The following is a 22,029-nucleotide window of genomic DNA, read 5'->3' on the forward strand; positions in this document are numbered from 1 at the left end:
CCACTCTGACACACTCCCCGGGTCTCTCCTCCTCTTCCACTCTTCCTCCTCTTCCTGACTCTTCCTCTATTCCCTCCCTACCTTCCTATCCTCTCCATCCTCCTACTCTCCTCCTTCACAGATAAAATCATGACATTCATTATGATATTATGATATTCAGTTTACTATGTGCTGAGCCCTGGGGTTGATGTAAGCTCATTGCGGGCAGGGGATGTGTGTTGTCTATTGTTACATTGTACTCTCCCAAGTGCCTTGTACAGTGTTCTGCACACAGTAAGTGCTCAATGAATTCGACAATGAATGGATGCAAAACAGTCTGATTAAACACAGTCCCTCTCCAAAAATAGGATTCCCAGTCCAAGAGGGAAGGAGAGTGAGCATTTAATACCCTTTTTGCATATGAGAAAATAGAGGCTCAAAAAGATGAAGATCATACAGCAGGCTCACAGCGGAGCTGGGATTAGAACTGTGGTTTCCTGACTCCCAGACCCACCCTCCCCATCCAGGGATCGGTTATTAAGACCAGAGTTAAGCTTGGCGGTGGCTGGCTGGGAACATGTGTATGTAAGCATTTGCACAAGGAGCCTCCAGATCCCACCATTATCACGCCGAGGGGAGAAGTCTGGCCCAGTTCAGCTTCCACTCTCTGCCCTGTGCAGGTCAGATTCCTGTGCCAACTGGGCAGGGGGGTCAAAAATCCATCAGTCAATTTATGGAGTGCTTACTGTGTGCAGAGCACTGTGCTAAACACTTGAGAAAGTACAATTTGGTAGAATTGGGAGATATGCTCCCTGCCCACAAGAAGCTTACAGTCTACAGAAGAGACAGATGTTAATATCAATTATAGATAGGGGAAATAGTAGACAAAAAGGATATAATAATAATAATTACGGCATTTGTTAAGTGCTTACTATGTGCCAGGCACTGTACTAAGCGCTGGATATGTGAGTAAGTGCTGTGGGGATGGGGTGACTATCGAAGTATTTAAGGGGTACATAGTCAAATGCATAAGTGACTCAGAGGGAAGGGTAGATGGGGAAACGAGGGCTTCATCAGGAAAGGCCTCTTGGAGGAGATGTGATTTTAGGAGGATTTTGAAGGTGGGGAGAATGGTGGTCTGTCTTGCACCTACCACTCCTTGGGAACTACATTTTCTAACAGTCAGAGACGTCATCCAGAATGAAGGCCAATCAACAAGTTGTGCAGAACCTCTCATATTCAGGAGAGGGGACCCTTTCTGTTTTCCCCTTCCTACCTGCTGGGGATACTCTGGTAGTAGTCTCGGTGACTTGTGAACGTACATCTTGGCCTCTGCAATTGGATCTCCCAAAACATAAAGGTGGCATTCTTGTAAAAGCTCACATTCAGGAGCCCTTTCACACTCTGGAAGTCACAGGGACCGATGCCCACATGCGGGCATATATCAACTGTCTCTGCCAACAACCGCAGGCATCCTAGATCTAACTGGCCTTACAGTGGAGACAAAACTTCCCCAGTTCCTGTACAAGCTACTAGCAAAAACGTGTAGTGAAAACACACATCATTGAAGAACTGGGAGTGCACTTAATAATAATAAATAGTTGTTAAGCATTTTGTGCCAAGAACTGTAATAAGCGCTAGGGTAGGTAGAAGATAATCAGGTCCCACATGGGGCTCACAGTAAGTAGGAGGGAGAATAGGGATTTAATCCCTATTTTTCTGACTATTTCTAATAGTCTGTGGGCAGGACAAAGCCGACTCTTTAAGAGTGGGGAAGCGCTCAATAAATACTATAGTATGAATGAATGGTCCCCTCCTTCTCTCCTTAAACTAAACTCCTTATGTCTGAGTTCTGAGTATTTGGGAAGTGCTTTATCTGGAGGTGTGGTGAACTCTGTCTTCCCAGAGCCCTCCCCCAGGGATCCAAGTGGCATGGACGGAACCTGGCTTGAACAGCATGATGTTGAATGGTCCATGCTAATCCATGCTGGGTCACTGGAGGGAGAATCAGAGGTGTTGGTTGGTCCACCCTGGGTCCCTGGAGGGAGAGATAGGGGTGGAGAGGAGAGAGTTAGGGGTGTTAGATGGTCCTTGCCTGACTGTGATCATCTGACTGTGGATGATGTCATTACTGGGTCAGCCCTGTGGTCTGCCCAGCGGCAACAGGAAGCTTGGAGAACCACTGCTGGTTATCTTCCTGAACATTCACCCCCTAGTCAGAGATGGACCCACCAACACCCTTAATTCCCCAGTCACTGACTCCCTCCAGGGACCGACCTGGCAAGGACCATTTAACACCCCTAACTCTCTCCTCTCCACCCCTATCTCTCCCTCCAGGGACCCAGCGTGGACCATCCAACACCTTTGATTCTCCCTTCTAACCCTGATTCTCCCTCCAGTGACCCAGCATGGATTACCGTGGACCATTCAGCACTCCTGACTTTCCCCTCTCCGTCCCTGACTCTCCCTCCAGTGATGCAGCATGAAACACTTGTCCATGATTCTTTCCAACTCCTTTGAACATTTCTTTATCTCACCTACGCAATTTCCTGTGGGAATTAATTCCATATGCTGAATGCCTGTCATCCTCTCTGCCCACCCGGCCAAATGGAGGGAGACATTTCTGCTCTTTGTCTTGATCTCGCCACCTTTCAGCTCCAAAGGGGGCCTCTCGCCCTGCTACTGTAGGATTTGGGGAACAGAAATTCAGGGTCTAAACATACATTCATTCAGTCATATTTATTGAGCGTTGTGTGCAGGGCACTGAACTAAGCACTTGGGAGAGTACAGTATAACAATAAACAGACACACTCCCTACCCACCATGAGCTTACAGTCTAGAGGGGGAAACAGACATTAATATAAATAAATAAATTGCAGATGTGTACATAAGTGCTGTGGGGCTGGGAGTGGGGATGAATAAAGAGAGCAGGTCAGGGTGATGCAGAAGGGAGTGAGAGAAAAGGAAAGGGAGGCTTAGTTAGGGAAACACACACACACACACAACTGTAAGTTCAATGTGGGCATGGAATATGTCTGCTATACGGTACTCTCCCAGAGGCTTAGTACAGTGCTCTGCACACAGTAAGTGCTCAATAAATATGATTAACTGACTCTCATGCACACACACACATACCCACTCTCATTCCTGTCCAATCTCTCTCACAAATACACTCTCTAAGCCCATACTGTGCCCAATGCTGTCCACTCCCTTGCTTCTGAAGCCTCCAGGCCTGCCCGCTCTCTGCTTGTGTCCATCTTGTTTGATGAGAGGGTGGGGAGCAGTGTGAAAGCAGGAAAATGCAAAGGGCTTCGAGCCAGGCTGGGAATCTTTCCCTCAGCCCAGCCCTTCCCGCCTGAAAAACCGCACAGTCATAAGCAGAGCTCTCCCCCACTTCCTCTCCTTGCTCTCTGTCTCTGGGAATTCCAGGAGAGTCCATCACCCTGCAGACCGAATCCTGAAACTCTACCCCAAGTTTACCCAAAAATGAGAAACGTAGACTAAACACAGCACACATTCCTCCTGCTGCCAGGGAGGGAGGAGGTTTAAACTGGCCAGGTGAGGAGTACCCGGCTGAGGTTCTGCTCTCCCCTCCCCTCCTCCTTGTCCCCTTATCTCCTCTTCCCCGTCCCTTCCATCCACCACCACCCCCCCCCCCCACCCCCCGCCCCTTTTGGTCTTGAATTGCTGCAGCCTGTGCGAGGGCACGTTTGGGGAGCGCTGCTCAGACAGGTGTGACTGCCGCCATGGAGTGACCTGCCACCATGTCACGGGGGCCTGCCGCTGCCCCGCGGGCTGGAGGGGACAACGCTGTGAGAAAGGTGAGAGTCGCCCACTCTGGGTCCCCACCCAGGGCCATCTGGGTTGGGGCGGGGGGCCGGGGTTTGCCCCCAGAGAGACTCCTGGGCCGGAGGGGGAAGGCACACTGGATCAAGGCAGCCTTGCCAGGCTGACCCTGGCTCCAGCCGGCCTCCCAAGAGGTGAGGCCAAAGTGACCCCCCACCCCATCATGATGCTGTCACCATGGAAACCTCAGCCCTCTCCTAGCCCTGGGAAACAAGAAGCCGTGAGGGGCCGTGGGGCAGGGCTCTGCCGGTTGTTCCCTAGGCTCAGGGGCACCCCGGCTTTCCTCTGTGCCCCATAACCCAGCCTGCCTGCCCGGCTGGTTTGGCCAGGACTGTGCGCAGCGGTGCTCCTGTGCCCCCGACTCCCCCTGCCACCACGTCAGCGGCGAATGCAGCTGCCCCCCGGGCACCACCGGCCATGGCTGCGAGCAGGGTAAGGCCCGGGCGGGACGGGATGGGATGAGGCGCCTGCGGCAGTGGCGAGGGGGGTGGGGGCAGGATGGCAAGTCCAAACCTGGACGGTGGGCACCTGGGTCAGCGTGAAAAGTGGAGCCGGCCAGTTCTGCCTGGGGCTTGGCCATTCAGGAGGCGGGAGAGGAGCTGGGCTGGGACCAGGGAAAGAGGGAGGGAGGGAAGCAGGGGTGCCGCCGGGAGGGCCAGGGCTGGGCAACAAGAAGAAACCGTTCCTCGAAGAGAGAATGGGTGAAACAGAGAGGGACGGGACACGTGAACCTAGTGCTCAGAGCACTGACCTGGGAGTCGGGGGGACCTGGGTCCTAATCCTGGCTCCGCCACTTGCACTGCTCTAGAACCTAGGACAACTCACTTCACTTACGTGTCTGTTTCCTGCATCTGCAAAATGGGGATTCCATACCTGTTCTCCCTCCCCTCTTGATCCCATCGTGTTGGTGGGTGGGGCCGAGAGTCCCAAAGAGGGGAGGCCGTGACTCCAAAGTCACCCCAATCAATCAGTGGTATTTATAGATCACTTACTAAGTGCATAGCACTGTACTAAGTGCTTGGGAGAGGAGTCAGAGGAGTTAGGGGTTCGAATCCCGGCTCTGCCACTTGTCAGCTGTGTGACTGTGGGCAAGTCACTTCACTTCTCTGGGCCTCAGTTACCTCAATCTGTAAAATGGGGATGAAGACTGTGAGCCTCACGTGGGACAAACCTGATTACCCTGTATCTACCCCAGCGCTTAGAACAGTGCTCTGCACAAAGTAAGCGCTCAACAAATACCAACATTATTATTATTACAATATAACAGAATTAGCTGCCAGGTTTCCTGCCTATAACGAGTTTACACTCTAGAGGGACCGGTACCGGGGTCTCCTCATTATACTACGAACCGTTTGCCTCCTTTTGCCAGACAGTGGGCAATGTGAGCAGCAGGCAGCCCCTGGAATCTAGCTCTCTGCCTCCCAAGAGCTTGGGGCCCAGGATCCTGGGATGCTGTTGGAGAGGGCGGCACGTCCTCCAGGAGACCTTCTGGATCAGTTTTCCTTCTCCCCAGATTATACCCTCCCACTCCCACATTCCAGCACTCCCCGCCAGACAGCCACCTGAAACACTTATTCAGTGTACTGTTTATCCCCTCTAGACTGTAAGCTGTGGTATAGTAATAATAATGATTATGGTATTTGTTAAGTGCTTACTGTGGGCCAAGCACTGTTCTAAGCGCTGGGGTAGATACAGGGTAATCAGGTTGCCCCATGTGGGGCTCAGTTTTAATCCCCATTTGACAGATGAGGTAAGTGAGGCACATAGAAGTTAAGTGGCTTGCCCAAGGTCACACAGCAGACAAGTATCAGAGCCGAGATTAGAACCCATGTCCTCCGACTCCCAAGCCCGTGCTCTTTCCATTAAGCCACGCTGCTTCTTATATAGTATATAGTACTCTCCCAAGCACTTAGTACAGTGCTCTGCACAGAGTAAGCGCTCAGTGAATAGCACTGATGATGATGATACTTTCCTGTCTTTCCATTCATTCAATCATATTTATTTAGTGCTTACTGTGTGCAGAGCACTGTATTAAGCACTTGGGCGAGTGCAATGCAACAATAACGGATACATTCCCTGCCCACAATGAGCTTATGGTCCAGAGAAGATGGTTCTCGTTTCCCTCCCCCCCTAAATAATTTTGCACCTGTCTCCCCATTACCTGTAAGCTCCTTGAGGGCACAATCTTTTGAATCTTTTACCTTTCTTACTTCCCCAAGCACTGATCCCAGTGTTCTGCACATAGTATGCACCCAGTACAGAGCCCTGCATGCAGTAAGCACTTAATACATGATTGATTAAAAAGGGACAGACGTTTGGAATAGGCATATTTCTTCCTCCTGCTCATACTGTGTTTTCTCTCTCCTTGCTCTCCTTCCAGCCCTGCCTACCTGGGACCTTCGGTGTGAACTGTGAACAGGTCTGCAGTGCTCAGGCGAGCATCAGGTCTGCCACCCTGTCACCGGAGAAGTGTGTCTGCGCATCTGGCTTCCATCGGCAGTGGCTGTCAGCTCAGTGAGTGTCCCTGGAATTTTCTTTCGGCCAGGATCCTCCTGGGGGCCTTGGGGGGAGGCATACATCTATCCCCTTGTCATTTTATAAAGTGATATCCTGCAGGAGTGCAAATATTTCTAGGCAAAGGCCTCGTGAGTATCTTGATGCTCAGTAAGCACTTGGTACAGTTGTCTGTACCTAATAAGGGCTCAATAAGTACTGTTGATTGATAGTGCAAAAAAGTGCTCTCATGGAACGTGGGGAATACCAAACCCAGAAAGACAATGAAGGCGATGAGTTGGAGGGAGTTGCGGGGGAGCCTCGATGGGAGAAAAGGAGAGAGGGTAAAAACAGAATTGGAAATCTTTATTTTTTTTTAAATAGTATTTGTTAAGTGCTCACTATGTGCCAGGCACTGTTTTAAGCGTTGGGGTAGATACAAGCTAATCAGGATGAACAGACCCTGTCCGTATGGGGTTCACAGTCTTAATCCCAGAAAAGTAAAGTGACTTACCCGAGGTCACACAGCAGACGAATGCCGGAGCCGACATTAGAACGCAAGTCCTTCTGACTCTCAGGCCGGTGCTCTATCAACTAAGTCATGCTGCTTCCCCTAATCTGACAACAGAGACAGGTGTCTGTGAAAAACGGTGTGCCTCCTTCGCTCTGGCTCTTCATCCAAGTCCGGCGGCTTCCAAAAGGGGCTAGAAACCTCCCAATTTGACCTTTTTTTAAAATGGTATTTGTTAAGTGCTTACTATGTATCAAACACTGTATTATGCACTTGGGTAGATATAAGGTAATCAGATTGGACTCAGTCCTGCTCCACATGGGGCTCACAGTCTTAATCCCCATTTACATATGAGGTAACCGAGGCCCAGAGAAGTGAAGTGACTTTCCCAAGGTCACACAGGAGACAAGTGGTAGAGCCAGCATTAGAACACAGGTCCTTCTGACTCTGAGGCCCAGACTCTACCCACTAAGCCACGCTGTTTCTATGTTGGCTCTATGCCTGCTCTGTCCCCTCTCTTGCAGCAAGAAGCAGTTACAGATGCTCTCAGACTTCCCTAGGCTAACCTGGTCTTTCTCCCCATTCCACAGAGTGCCCTTCCGGACGCTATGGCCCCAACTGCGAAAGGCTCTGCGGCTGCAGGAACGGGGGCTTCTGTGAGCCCACCACGGGTCAGTGCTGCTGTCCGCCCGGTTTCGTCGGTGCTGACTGCAGCGTCGGTAAGCGGGGCCTAGACTGCGGGGGTGGGCCCGTCTGACCAAAACCTCACCGAGGGAGAGAATTGGCTCTTCTCTGTACTATGCTCATCTGAGAGCTCGCACAGTGCTGTGCCCCCGTTGGCACTCAATAAATACCCCCAGCTGGGGGTCCCCAGCTGGGAAAATAGAAAGCCGCAGGGTGGGCACTTGATAATTGGGCAGAGGCCCAGAGAGGGCCTGTCATTCTCTCGGATGAGAGTAAATAGGTTGAAATTGCAGCACGAGGAAGTTGGGCTGGATCGAGGGGAGAACTTGTGGGATAGGAGGCAAGTGGTGAAGGCTGCTCTCTCAGGATCGACAAACATCCGGAGAACTGGGATGTCAATCCAAAACAAGAGCTGGAAGGTGGGGGACAGGGCCTTCCTGCCTGGGGCCAGCCCCAGTCCAGACAAGGCCTGGGTGGGCTGAGTCGCAGCTAAACACTGACCCGGCAATCCTGGAGAGAATGATTCATGCCCATCTACCCCTGCATTAGCTCACCTGGCACCCGGGGCCTGCAAAGAGCACGAAGCCAGGAGCCTTGCTCCACATCCTGGTCACCTCTGTGGTTCCTTCCGCCACGGTCCCATCGCTCCCATCATGGTCCCCCCGCTCACAGTCCCTGAACCTGGTCCCTGCTGCTACGGCCGCCCACTCCCCACCCCAAGGTCCCCCGCCATCACGGCTCCCAATATCCTGGATGTCTCCTTGGAACAAGACAATGTTTCTGGCTCCATGTTTCCTGTCCAACCCCGTGTGGGAGGAGCCACTCCCGCCCAGGAATAACCTGGCCAGAAAGGACTTTTCCAGTAAATCCCAGGGTGGAACAGGGGAGCTGCCCCCCTCCACCCTTATCCCACACTGCCAGTGAGCCCAGCTTCAGATGAAAGACCGAGGGAAAAGCGAGTCCCGTGTCAGCTTGTTCCTGGTCCCCTGGAGGCAGTGGGCCCAGGACCCTGGAAGGTGGGGGGGACATTAGCCTTCCCGTTCCCCCCGCCCCCCAGACTCTGAGTCCGTCATTTTGAGATTGTCTAGGGGAGCCATTCTTGTCCACATCTGTACTGAAGATATGACAGTTATGGCTCAACCACGTCAAGAGCAGAGAGTTCGTGTCTCCAGACCTGGGCCTCTCCTGAGCTAGCTGTGAGGACATGAAGCAGTAGCTGACAGGCCAGGGTCAACTAGTGAACTTGGTGAACTAAAATAACCCTGACAGACCAGAACAAACTATAAAGAAATCAGCCCCTTTACGTTGGAGGTCCCGCAGACAGATCGATCTCCCTCATCCTCCCTTAGGAAAGCCACAGCTATTGTGGCTTTTCCTCAGGGACAGGGTGAGCTGCAGGTTGAGGGTGAGCAATGGGATTAGCACCCCCATAGTTTAGGACCACAGCCCCAGGCCCGGCCTCAACTTCTGCAGGATGCGGAAACCTCAGTTTAGATGCCCTGAGGCCCCTGGATAGTTGGGAAGGCCCAGAAGGAAAAAAACCCCAAAGGTATTTGTTAAGCTCTTACTATGTGCCAGGCAGTCTGCTAAGTATTGTGGGGGGGATACAAGCAAATTGAGTTGGACCCAGTCCCTGTCCCACATCAGACTTAGTCTAATCCCCATTTTGCAGATGAGATAACTGAGGCCCAGAGAAGTGAAGTGACTTGCCCAAGGTCACACAGCCAAGTGGCAGAGCCAGGATTAGAACCACGTCCTTCTGACTCCCAGGCCCATGCCCTATTCACTAGGCCACAATGTTTCTCCTTTTAGTCCTCAGAAGGATCAAATCCCTTGGGAAGATTTTGCTTGCTGAATCAGTGCCAAATCCAGGGGACCTGAGACCATTCCTGCAGGATTTCTTTTCCCTCTTTCTTGCCGGCCATTTAGGCAGAGCCGGTTGAGAGCTGTTCCTGGGCCAGTGCTACCAAGGGGCTGTGCTGAAAAGTGGGGCTCTGACTGTGCTTCCCCCCGCAGCTTGCCCGGCTGGACGTTTCGGCAAAGACTGTGCCCATGTGTGTGCTTGTGGGGAGGGCGCTGGCTGCGACCCCGTGCGAGGTACCTGCATCTGCCCAGCTGGGAGGACTGGCCCCCGCTGTGAGCACGGTAAGTCCTCGCCGAAGCCAGGAGAAACCTCATCTTTTGCCCTGCAGAGAGTGAGAATGGAGACAGCCTCATTCATCCATCCATCCATCAATCAATGGTATTTATTAAGTGCTTACTGTATGCAGAGCACTGTACTTAGCACTTGGGGAGTACAATATAACAGAGTTGGTGGACACAATCTCTGCCCTAAAGACCTTACACTCTAGTGGGGAGACAGACATAAACATAAATTATAGAAAGGGGGATGTAATAGACAATAAAGAAATGCTTTGGGGTGGCAATATCCAAGTGCTTAGGTATGGACACAAGTGTGTGCTTGAGGCAGTAGGGAGAGAAGATAGGGTAAGAACAATCAGTGGTATTTAGTGAGCACTTCAATAGTATTTATTAAGCACTTTATGCAGAGCACTGTACTAAGTGCTTGGGAGAGTACAGTATAAGAGAGTTGGTAGACACTGTTCCCTGCCCACAAGAAGTTTTAGAGATTGGTCAGGGAAGCCTTCACGGAAAAGTAATTTTAGTCGAGCTCTGAAGATGGAGAGAGTGGTGGTCTGTCCGATCTGAATCAGGAAGGGGTTCCAGGCAGGAGGGAGGGAGAGAGCAAGGGGTCAATCGATCAGTGGTATTTATTGAGCTCTTCCTGTGTGCAGAGAAGTGGATTAAGTGCTACAGAAACAATCCCTGCCCACAAGGAGCTTACAGTCTACTGGGAAGACAAACATTAAAATGAATTACAGATAGGGGCATTAGTAGAGTATAAGGAGATGTGCTGGGGAACTGGGGTGAATGTCAAAATGTTTCAGGGTACTAAGCCAATTGCAGAGGGCATGCAGAGGGGAGGATGGATGAGGGAAATAAGAACTTAGAGAATGCAATGAGAGAGAGAGAGAGAGTGAGGCACAGTGAATAGGTTGGTGTCAGAGGAGCAAAGTGAGTAGACTGGGTATGCAGTATGAGAGGAAGGAGGATAGGTTAGGAGGCACTGATTGAGTGCTTTAAAGCTAAGTTAAGCATTTCTAAAGTTAAGCATTTCTGCTTTTTGTGGAGATGGATGGGCACCCCACTGGAGGTTCGTGAAGAGTGCCGAGTTGTGTCCACAACTTTATTTGACCAAGGTGATCTGGGCAGCAGATAAAAGTAGGGATTGGAGTGGAGAGGCTCTGGAGGCAGGGAGGTCAGCGAGGAGGCTAATGCGGTAGTCAATCAGTGGATGGTATTTATCGAGCACTTTTGCTGATCAATGTATTCAGCGCTCGGGAGAGAGTTCAACCGAATTAGCAGACGCGTTCCCTGCCCATAACGAGCTTGCTGTCTAGAGGGAAAAGCGAAGTGGACATTTGAGACGGAATGTGACAAGTACATGGATCAGCATAGTAACAGTTTGTATGTAGAAGAAGGGGTGGATTCTGTAGATGTTTTGAAGGCAGAACTGGAAGGATTTGATGACTCACTGAATATGTGGAACTGAAGGAGAGAAAAGAGTCAAGGATATTCCAAGGTGTCAGGCTTTTGAGTCAGGGAAGATGGTGATGTTTTTCAAGTGATGCTAAAATTTGCAGTGGGGGGAGGGTTTAGAAAGAGAGATGCAAACATCTTGAGTTTGCAGTGATATGGGCCACTGCACTTCAGGAGAGATGTCCTGAAGGCAAAAGAAAAGGTGCAACTGTAAAGAAGGAGAGGGCTGGGGCTGAAGAGAGAGATTGGGGTGACATCCATGCAGAGATGGTAGCTGAAGTCATGGGAGCAGTTGAGCTCACTGAAGAAGTGGGTGTGAATGGGGAACAGAGAGGGACCCTCACCTTTAGTGGGTGAGAGGCAGAAAAGAAGCTGGCAAAGGATGGCAGGAGCTCCGATCTGCAAGTCATATCACTGGGTTGGAGCTAAGACTCTGGATTCTAATAGAAACTCTGCCACAGATTGGCTCTGTGACCTTGGGCAAGTGGCATAACTTCTCTGGGTCTTGCTCTTAGGAAGGATAATCCTTGCCCTTCCCTGCCTTTTGTGCAGATAAAAGAGCAGGAGAGCAGCGTGAGAGTGGAAGTGCTCTTTAGAACAAACAAGTACGTAGCATTCTTTCGTTATCCGGAATAATTGACGTTAACCCCATTATCCATTGGCATTGTGGATAACTGAGGCAACATGAGGCTCCCCCAGATTAAGGGGGCCCATTTGGGATCCGGGAGCCCCGGGTCAGGAGTCAGAAGAGTTCAGAAGTACAGATGGTAGAGAGATACGCGAGTTCCGGAGATGACTTGTGGTTTTATATGACTCCGGATGCTGGGAATTAATCAGCGTCTGTAAGCTCCTTTTGGGTAGGTAATGTCTACCAATTCTGCTGTATTGTACTCTCCCCAGCACATAGTACAGTACTCTGCACACAGAAAGTGCTCAGTAAATACCATCGTCTCCCCTTCTAGAATGTAAGCTCCTTGTAGACAAGGAACATCTACCAACTCGGCGGTATTGTACTCTCCCAAGCGCTTACTATAGTGCTCTGCACACAGTAAGTGCTGAATTCATTCATTTGCGTGGCTCAGTGGAAAGAGCATGGGCTTTGGAGTCAGGACTCATGAGTTCGAATCCCAGCTCTGCCACTTGTCGGCTGTGTGACTGTGGGCAAGTCACTTCACTTCTCTGTGCCTCAGTTCCCTCATCTGTAAAATGGGGATTAAGACTGTGAGCCCCACGTGGGTCATCCTGATTCCCCTATGTCTACCCCAGCGCTTAGAACAGTGCTCGGCACATAGTAAGCGCTTAACAAATACCAACATTATTATTATTATTATTATTTGATTATATTTATTGAGTGCTTTCTGTCTGCAGAGCACTGTACTAAGCGCTTGGAAAATATAATTCAGCAACAGAGAAAATCCCTGACCACAACGGGCTCACAATCTAGAAGGGAAGAGAAAGACAATAAAACCAAGTAAACAGGCAGTTTAATTCAATTAATTTATTCACTTATTGAATTTATTCATTCCAGTTTATTTCAATAAATACCATTGTCTTCCTCTCTAGACTGGAAGCTAGTTGCGGGCAGGGAATGTGTCTACCAACTCTCTCGTATTCTCCCAAGTGCTTAGTACAGTGCTCTGCACACAGTAAGTGCTCAGTAAATACTGATTGGTTTAGTGAGAAGGTGTGTTGGCTGGCTTTCAGGAAGGCCTTGAATATGGGAAGTCCTGTGGTACATGGTCACTAAATACTATCGTTGGATTGATAATTGGGGAAAATCCAACCTTTGGGGAACCCTGAAAAATCCCAGCTGTGCTCTTTATCTTGCTAGTGAATTGCTGAGTGCTTAGAAGTGCTTAATCAATCAATGGTATTCCCTGAGAGCTTACTGTGTGCAGAGCACTTGAGAAAGTACAACAGAATTGATAGACCCATTCTCTGTCTTCTATGAGCGTAAGTCTTCCTCTTAGCCTGGAAGCCCCTTGGGGTCTGGGAATTAGTCTAGTGAAGGCCTCTGACTATTCTCAAGCGCTTCCCTCCTATGTTACTCCGCAGAAAGCGTAGACGTTTAAACGGTTGCTAAGCTTCAATTACAGTAATAGGCCTAGGATAAATGGGGATCCCTCTCCAGGTCCAAACCAGTTCTGATCCCACCCAGACTTGGACGCTTGTGGAGGGCTAAGACATTTCCTTTTCTCTCTCTCGGCCCCACGCCTCCTGGCAGCCTGCCCCACGAACCGGTTTGGTCTGGGCTGCGCGCTGGCCTGCTCCTGTGAGAATGGAGGCATCTGCCACCCTGTGAGTGGCGCTTGCTCGTGCGGTCTGGGGTGGACCGGTCCACACTGTGAGCAGGGTGAGTGGTTCCTCGGGCACGGAGGTGGGTGGAGGGCATCCCTCAGGGGGCAGGGAACAGCCACGCGGGACCAAAGGGACTGGCTGTGAGCCTATGGCAAGGCAGGGGGTTCTTAGGGCGGGGGGAGTGAGGCCAGTGGCTGCATGGGAGGGCCATGGGCTCCTAGAGTTGGAAAGGGGCTGTGGTCTTGAACCCCCTTTGCACTATCTTGTGAGAACCAGAAAATTCCTGCTCCCAGCCCTGGCCCAGGTGGGAGGCTTAGCTGGGGTCCCGCTGCTCTCCATCCCCGCCCCCCCGACCTCCCCAGACTGCCCGCCCGGCCGCTTCGGCCCTGCCTGCAGCCACGAGTGTCTCTGCCAGAACAATGGGACGTGTGAGCGAGAGACGGGTACCTGCCACTGCCCCCCGGGGCACTACGGCCCAGCCTGTGAACACGGTGAGCACTGTGGGGGCTTCTGGGTGGGACCGCTGGGTGGGACCAAGTTCCGGGACCCTGGGCTGTCTGCCCCAGCCCTGATGATGCACCATGGCCTACCGAAGGCCGATTAGGTGGATCCAAGGAAGAGTGGTCCACACTGGGTCACTGATGGTACCTTCAGGGGTCCTGGATGGTCCATGTTGGATCACTGGAGGGAGAGTCGGGGTCCATCCCTGACGTCAAGGGTTGGTGGCGTGGGTCAGGAAGGCAACCAGTACTCAGCTCTTCCAAGTGCTCTGTCAGACAGAGCCCTGGGTAAGACAGATCGGGCCGTTGACTCAAGATGCTGCTGTTTATGGGCTTGTGCCACGGGACCAGAATCTCCTCTCAGGTTCAACAGAAAAGAAGAGACTTTGGACATGCCACTGTGGGGGAGGGAGTGGTCTCTTTGTTGACTTGGTAAGGGAGGGACTGTGGAAAGGGTAAGAGGTCCCGGCCTGGGCTGTGACGCTTATAAGCACAGAGTGCCCTGTTGAACACTGGTCTGCCCTTGGGGCAGGAGATGAGAGTGACCCACTCAAAAATGCTGCGCCTGCCCCTCCCCGCGCCCCCGCAAATCTCGGCCTGGTATAACGGGGCTCTTTCCACCTCTGCAGCATGCCTGCCTGGCTTCCATGGCCCAGGCTGCCGGACCCCCTGCAACTGTCAGAACAGCGCTGTCTGTGATCCAGCCACCGGCCAGTGCATCTGCCCCCCCGGCTTCCAGGGACAGTTCTGTCAGATGGGTGAGTGACTGGACAGGCCCCTGCAATGATCCCAGGGTGATTCGGGCCCAGAGTGGCAGAAGGGGGGTTGGTCATTCGCTGCCCCAGCGCTCGTTGGAGGCGACTTCCCCCTCGGTATCACCGCTGGGCAACCTCTTCCCCCCGGGTAGGGTTAGTTCCGGGAATCAATTCCTGCAGGAAGCTGTTCAGCCACAAACATCCACAGAGTCCAGATGAGTCTGGGTAGATTCAGAGATGGATTCCTGGGGTTAGAGTCAGGGGTGTTGGATGGAGGAGAGTTACAGCTGTTGCGTCAGTGGACGGAGAATTAGCGATGGAGATGGGAGAGTCTGTGGAAAGTCTATTTGGCACCTTGGGGCAATATGGAGTAGTCAGTTAATATCAGTCAATCTGATTCATTGAGTGCTTACTTTGTGCAGAGCACTATACTAAGCACTTGGTAGAGTACAATATCAATATCCCTCTAAACTGTGAACTCTCTGTGGGCAGGGAATGTCACTATTTATTGTTGTATTATACTTTCCCAAGCGCTTAATACAGTGCTCTGCACACAGTAAGTGCTTAATAAATGATTGAATGAATGAAAATAACAATAAACAGACACATTCCTGGCCCACAACAAGCTTACAGCCTAGAGGGCGAGACAGATATTAATATAAATAAATTTATCAAAGATAGGTAGGTAAGTCCTGTGGGGCTGGGAGGTGGGGATGAATAAAGGGTGCAGGTCAGGGCGACGCAGAAGGGAGGTGGAGAAAAGGAAAAGAGGACTTAGTCAGGGAAGGCCCCTCGAAGTGATGGGCTTTTAATAAGGCTTTGAAGACCAGGGAGAGTAACTGTCTGTTGGATATGAGGAGGGAGGGCTTTCCAGGCCAGAGACGGGACACGGGTGAGAGATTGGCAGTGAGACTGAGGTACAGTGTGAAGGTTTGCGTTAGAGGAGCAAAGTGTCCTGGTTGGGGTGTAGTAGGAGAGTAGCAAGGTGAGGTAGGAAGGGGCAAGGTGATTGACCGCTTTAAAGCCAATGGTGAGTAGTGGTTGTTTTTTCTTTTTTTGATGAGGAGGTGGATGGGTAACCAATGGGGGTTCTTGTCATGTCTGCCGCAGAGGAGGGAGGGCAGGGGATCACGTCCAACCCCTGGATCATTCCCCTTTGTTCCCGCAGGTTGCAGGCCCGGCACGTTTGGGGCAGACTGCCACCAGGTGTGTGAATGTGAAGGGGGTGCTCCGTGTGACCCTGCCACTGGCTTGTGCCTCTGTCCGCCAGGGAAAATGGGAGCCAAGTGTGAACTGGGTGAGTGTGGGCCCTGGGTCAGAGGGGCCAGGGGAGGAGAAGGCAGTAACGGGGGACTGAGCACAGGCAAGAGCACAGGGGTACAAGTCCAGAGACCCGAGGGTTAGTCCGGGTTCTGCCTCCGTCCTGCTGGGTGAGAACCTCCCTTCCCAAATCCTCACCGGCCGACTGGGGGTGAGGGCGGTGCCTGCCTCTCCCTCGGCCCCAGGAAACTAGAATAGCAGCGCAGTACCGACTTGAAGGTGTGTGCCATCCAGCCCTCAGGGCCTGCTACCAGCTGGCTCAGACACGCTGGGCCTGCCGGTGTGGCCAGAGGGGGACCTGTACCTTGGCGGGGTGGGAGAGCCGCCTCCTAGGCCCCGGGAGTCCCAGCGGCATGGGACTTTCACCCCAGACCAGCCTCAGCCGCCTGGGCCCACTGCCCCTCCCTCCCCTGCCTCCAGGCCTGCAGCGTGCAACCGGCGTTCGGCCCCGCTGCGCGTCTGACTGCGACCTGGCCGAGGGGAGCGGGCCGCCTGTGACGCCCGAACGGCCGGTGCCGTCTGCCTCCACCGGCGCCTTTCGGACACACCTTGCCCGGGAAGGTACCAGTTGGCCCGCTCCACCCGGACCGCCGGGGACCACCTGACTCGGAGCTGGGGGTGAAGGACAAGACCCAACCCCTACCAGTGCCAGCAGGGGGTGAGAGAAAATCCGTGGCTGATCCTTGAGGAGAGGGAGTTGCCGGAGGGAGGAGCTCTGCTGTCATACCCAATTTCCTTGGGGCCTTGGCTCTGCCAGGAAAGATGAGGGGATCCTGGTGCAGCTTTAACCCCGGGGAGCTCAGACTCCGTAAGAGCTGGTGCCCTACCATCTTGCCAACTGTGCCAGTAGTGTGGGTGTGTTGGGAGGGGGGAGTGAGAGAGAAGGAGAAGAAGGAAAAAGAGAGAGAGAGAGAGAGAGGGAGAGAGAAAGAGAGGGAGAAAGAGAGAGAAAGAGAGAGGGAGAGAGGACGGTAAAAGAGAGAGAGAGAAAGACAGACAAAAAGAAGGAAAGACGGAAAGAAAGAGAGGACGGTAAAAGAGAGAGAGAGAAAGACAGACAAAAAGAAGGAAAGACGGAAAGAAAGAGAGAGAGAAAGAAAGAGAGAGAGAGAGAGAGAGAAAGAGAGAAAGAGAGAAAGAAGAAAGAAAGAAAGAAAGAAAGAAAGAAAGAAAGAAGAAAGAAAGAAAGAAAGAAAGAAAGAAAGAAAGAAAGAAAGAAAAGAAAGAAAGAAAGAAAGAAAGAAAGAAAGAAAGAAAGAAAGAAAAAGAAAGAAAGAAAGAAAGAAAGAAGGAACAGAAAGAAAGGACAGAAAGACAGAGAGAGAGAAAGAAAGAAAGAACAGAAAGACAGATAGAAAGAACAGAAAGACAGAGAGAAAGAGAGAGAGAGAAAGAAAGAAAGAACAGAAAGACAGCGAGAAAGAGAGAGAGAGAGAAAGAACAGAAAGACAGAAAGAAGGAAAGAAAGAAAGAAAGAAAGAAAGAAAGAAAGAAAGAAAGAAAGAAAGAAAGAAAGAAAGAAAGAAAGAAAGAACAGAAAGAAAGAGAAAAAGAGTGAAAGAGAGAGAGAGAAAGAAAGAAAGAAAGAAAGAGAGAGAGAGAGAGAGAAGAGAGAGAGAGAGAAAGAAAGAAAGAAAGAAAGAAAGAAAGAAAGAAAGAAAGAAAGAAAGAAAGAAAGAAAGAAAGAAAGAAGAAAGAAAGAAAGAAAGAAAGAAAGAAAGGACAAAAAGACAGAAAGAAAGACAGAAAGAGAGAAAGAAGAGAAAGAAAGAAAGGACAGAAAGGAAGAAAGGAAGAAAGGAAGAAAGGACAGAAAGGAAGAAAGGAAGAAAGGAAGAAAGGAAGAAAGGAAGAAAGAAAGAAAGAAAGAAAGAAAGAAAGAAAGAAAGAAAGAAAGAAAGAAAGAAAGAAAGAAAGAAAGAAAGAAAGAAAGAAAGAAAGAAAGAAAGAAAGAAAGAAAGAAAGAAAGAAAGGAAAGCAAGCACACAAGCACTTTCTCTCACATTCTGCAGGCCCTGATCCAACTGGTCTAACCCTGCCCTCTGTTGACCAAGTGCAGTGCTGCGACTCTGGGGCCGAAGGAGAGGGCGGCCTAGGGGTCCCAACGCTGAAAGTTACCGCTTACCCCACTGATTTCCCGGAACGGTGGGGGACCGGGATCTAATCTTGCTGGGGGAGCAGCAGGTGTGAGCACTCATCGAGCTAGTAATATTATTATTAATTATAATTTATTATGGTTATAGTAAACCCTTAACGAATGCCATAATAATAATTTATTAGTGTTATTGTTATTGTTGTTAAGCATTTACTATGTACCAAGCACCGTAATAAGCCCCGGGGTAGATACGAGATAATCAGATTCCACGTGGGGCTCACAGTCCAAGTAGGAGGGAGAACAGTCACTTAACTTCTCTGTGCCTCAGTTCCCTCATCTGTAAAACGGGAATTAAATACTTGTCCTCCCCCTAGTTAGACTGTGAGCCCCACGCAGGACAGGGATGGTGTCTGATCTAATGAACTTGTACCTACCCCAGCGCTCAGAACAGTGTTTACCACATAGTACGCATATAACAAATACTATTAAAAAAAAACCCACGGGGATTGACTCCCCATTGTGCAGCTGAGGGAACTGAAGCACCAGGAGACGAAGTGACGTGCCCGTGGACACAAAGCAGTAAGTGGCAGATCTGGGACTAGAGCCCAGGTCCTTTGACTTCCAGACCTGTGCCCTTTCCACTCTGCCATGCTCTTTCCCAGTAGATTAACGGGAGGGATGGGAGATCTTTGGGGTAAAGATGTAGCTGTAGGGTTGGGGGGGGGTGGCAATAAACCTCAAACTCCTCAGGGTGACCCACCTGTCTCCTATCCAACAAAAGCTCTTGACCGCTGGATATAAGGCCCTCCTCCAACTGTCTCCTCTAACCCAATTAGAGAGAAGCAGCATAGCCTAGTGGATAGAACACGAGCCTGCGAATCAGAAGGACCTGGGTTCTAATCCCAGCACCACTGTTTGTCTGCTATGTGGTTTTGGGCAAGCCACTTAACTTCTCTCTGCTTCAGTTACCTCATCTGTAAATCAGGGATTAAGACTGTGAACCCCATGTGGGACATGGACTGTATCCAACCTGACTGGTTTGTATCTACCCCAGCTCTTAGTACAGCGTGGCTCAGTGGAAAGAGCCTGGGCTTCGGAGTCAGAGGTCATGGGTTCGACTCCCGGCTCTGCCACTTGTCAGCTGTGTGACTGTGGGCAAGTCACTTCACTTCTCTGTGCCTCAGGTCCCTCATCTGTAAAATGGGGATTAACTGTGAGCTTCACGTGGGACAACCTGATTACCCTGTATCTACCCCAGTGCTTAGAACAGTGCTGTGCACATAGTAAGCGCTTAACAAATACCAACATTATTATTATACTGTACCTGGCACATAGGAAGCACTTATCAAATGCCATTAAAAAAAAAATCCCCACTCTTCTCCTGAGGTCCCTCATTCCTACTCTCACTCAAGAATGTCTGCTTTATTTGTTTTTGACCACTCCAAGTATAAATATTTTTGTCTTTCCATTAGAGTGTAACCTTATGTCACTTCATTATTCTAGTCTCATCATGCAACTAGTAAAAGTTCCACAGCCCCCAGCAGGGCTCAGACTAAGACTGCTTTGACTTCCCCTTTCCTCCCGTCTCCGACCCCTTGCTAACTTCCACCTGGAACTCCCTCCCCCTTCAAATCTGCCTGATCACAGCTCTCCCACCTCCTCCAGGGAGCTTTCCCCGATTAATTATACACCCCCAACTCAGACCCACTGACAGCCACCTCTAACACCTACATATTCACAGTCAGCTATTTGTTCACCTGTTTCATCCTAATTAATGTCTATCTTTCCTCCACTAGACTGAAGCTCCTTGAGGACTGAGAATGTGTGTCTCCTCTTGTAATTAGTTCATCAGATCAGTAATATTCACCTGAGCACCTACTGTACTGTACTCAACTCTCGGTAGAGTACTCAACTCTCGGTAGAGTACAGAGATAGTAAACGTGATCGCTGCCCTCAGGGAGCTTCCAGTCGAGCATTGGACTCTCCCGGGTAGTTAACCCACCAGGTATTGTGGGGAAACACCACCGGTTGAATACTGCTGACAGCCAAGGTCCAGGTAGACCTGTTGTCCCAAGCGCACAGACCCTAAATGTCATTGTTTCATCACCTTTCAGGGGGTCCATCTCACCTGGCCGCCAGTAACAGCTCTCCGGCCCAGGACCCCGGTAAGAACTTGGCTTGCGGCACTCCCGGCCTCTGATTCTCCCTCCCTCCCTTCCACAGGGGAGGGTCCCTGGGGCTGGGAAGGAGGGGGCGAGCCTCAGGGATCTCCCAGGCTTGGCTGCAAAGGAGGGTTAGGATGGAGCCCAGTTGAGGCACAGTCTCACCTCCCCCTGCTTCCGGAGGATGTTCCGGGAAGTCACCGCTCAGCCAGTTGGGCGCCTTGCCCGGGCCAGCTCCTGCAACTCCTACCCGTGGTTTGCACGGATATAGCCAATCCTTTTGCTCTGTGCTGCTGTCTGACCCTGGACAAGTCACAACCTCTCTCAGGTGCCTCAGTTACCTCACCTGTAAAATGGGGAATAATAATAATAATAATTGTGATATGTTTAGTGTTTACTATGTGCTAAGCACTGCGCTGGAGTGGTTACAAACAAATCAAATTGGACACAGTCCCTGTCCCATATGGGGCTCACAGTCTCCACCTCCATTTTACAGATGAGGGACCCGAGGCTCAGAGAAGTGAAGGGACTTGCCCAAGGCCACTCAGGAGACAAGTGGTGGAGCCAGGATTAGAACGCAAGACCTCCCGACTCCCAGACCCATCCTCTACCCCCTACACCATGTTGCTTTCCACTTAAGACTGGACAACCTATGTGGGACAGGGACTGTGTCCAACCCAATTACCTTGCATTTACCCTGGCACTTAGTATAGTGCCCGGCACATAGTGAGCATTTAAATACCACAATAGTTATAATTTCTACTATTGTAAGTATAATGTGTGCAGAGCAGGGTTGGGGCCCAGCCCAGAACCGGTACCTTTCATGGGGTTTGTGCTGGAGGAGCTGGCAGCCCTGCCCTCTGCCCCGTGCCCCGTCCTTGATTCCAAGACCCGTCTCATTCTCCCGTTGCTTCCCCAGTGCCCCCGCCACCCCCAGCCTGCAGGACGGCTCCCGGGCTCACCGCGCCGACCGCGAAGCCTTAGTGCACCAGCTGCCTCCCCCCTCCCCCCACCGCTGGCCAGGAGGAGAGGGACGGTCCCCGGCAGGCTCTGCCCATCACGCACGCCTCAGGGCCTCCCGGCGGGCCCGCTCCATGCCAACTGCAGCCAACGTCCGGAGGCCACAGCCTAAACTCTCGCTGGGACGTTTCCGGACCGCTGGGGGCCGGACCACCCAAAAACCAGGCCTCTTTACAGACCTCAGATCAGGGAAAGGGTCCCGGCAAAGGGAACGAAGAAGCCCTGGCCCGGCGTGCCCGCCCTGGCCCAGAAATGCCTGCCCCGGCCCAGAGTGCCCAGCCTGGCCTCGCCACCTCATGCCAGGGGGCAGGTTTGTCAGAGCCGACTGGTGGTCAGCCCGATACCCAAGCCCCTCCTCTGCTGGACTCGCAGTCTCCGCATGTATTTATAGAAGCTATTTATGGGAAGATGTTCTGTCGGGCCCGGCCCAGACGCATCCCCTGGGGGTCAACCCCACCCCCACCCCCACTCTGTACATGGTGGTGCTGTGCCCCGCCCCCCGCCCCCCCTCAACCCTACTCCCATCCCCTGTTCTCTGCACCCGGCCCGAAGGGGAAGGGTTGGGGAGGAGATCCCTACAGGGGTTGAACCCTTCGGCTCCCAGAGGGTGCTTTTATCGGGTATGACCGCCCCCATCCCCCCACCAAAGTGTGCTGTAATGTACTTCCTCCGCCCCACCCCTCCCAACCCCAGCCCCATTGCAATAATGCTGGAGCCACCCCAGGCTCATTATGTTCAAATGAATTAAATGATTTCCTTTTTGCCA

General features: G+C 51.5%; 2 protein-coding genes across 2 annotated transcripts in view; both read left to right on the forward strand.

Annotated features, from left to right (window-relative positions):
* Positions 1-4,251, forward strand: part of MEGF6 (multiple EGF like domains 6) — a 287,988-nt gene extending 283,737 nt beyond the window's left edge. The window contains exons 29-30 of the mRNA XM_029065970.1: positions 3,673-3,800; positions 4,129-4,251. Of these exons, the coding sequence (XP_028921803.1) occupies positions 3,673-3,717 (45 nt within the window). The 3' untranslated portion in view covers positions 3,718-3,800; positions 4,129-4,251. The remainder of the gene's footprint in view (positions 1-3,672; positions 3,801-4,128) is intronic.
* LOC103165407 (multiple epidermal growth factor-like domains protein 6) lies at positions 4,214-22,029 on the forward strand. The gene is made up of 10 exons (XM_029065971.1): positions 4,214-4,257; positions 6,245-6,339; positions 7,420-7,548; positions 9,530-9,658; positions 13,338-13,466; positions 13,774-13,902; positions 14,541-14,669; positions 15,835-15,963; positions 20,196-20,246; positions 21,163-22,029. The coding sequence occupies exons 1-10, from the start codon at positions 4,214-4,216 to the stop codon at positions 21,225-21,227; spliced, it is 1,029 nt and encodes a 342-aa protein (XP_028921804.1). The 3' UTR covers positions 21,228-22,029.

Source organism: Ornithorhynchus anatinus, chromosome 5 (genome assembly GCF_004115215.2).
Source record: "Ornithorhynchus anatinus isolate Pmale09 chromosome 5, mOrnAna1.pri.v4, whole genome shotgun sequence".
NCBI lineage: Eukaryota > Metazoa > Chordata > Mammalia > Monotremata > Ornithorhynchidae > Ornithorhynchus > Ornithorhynchus anatinus.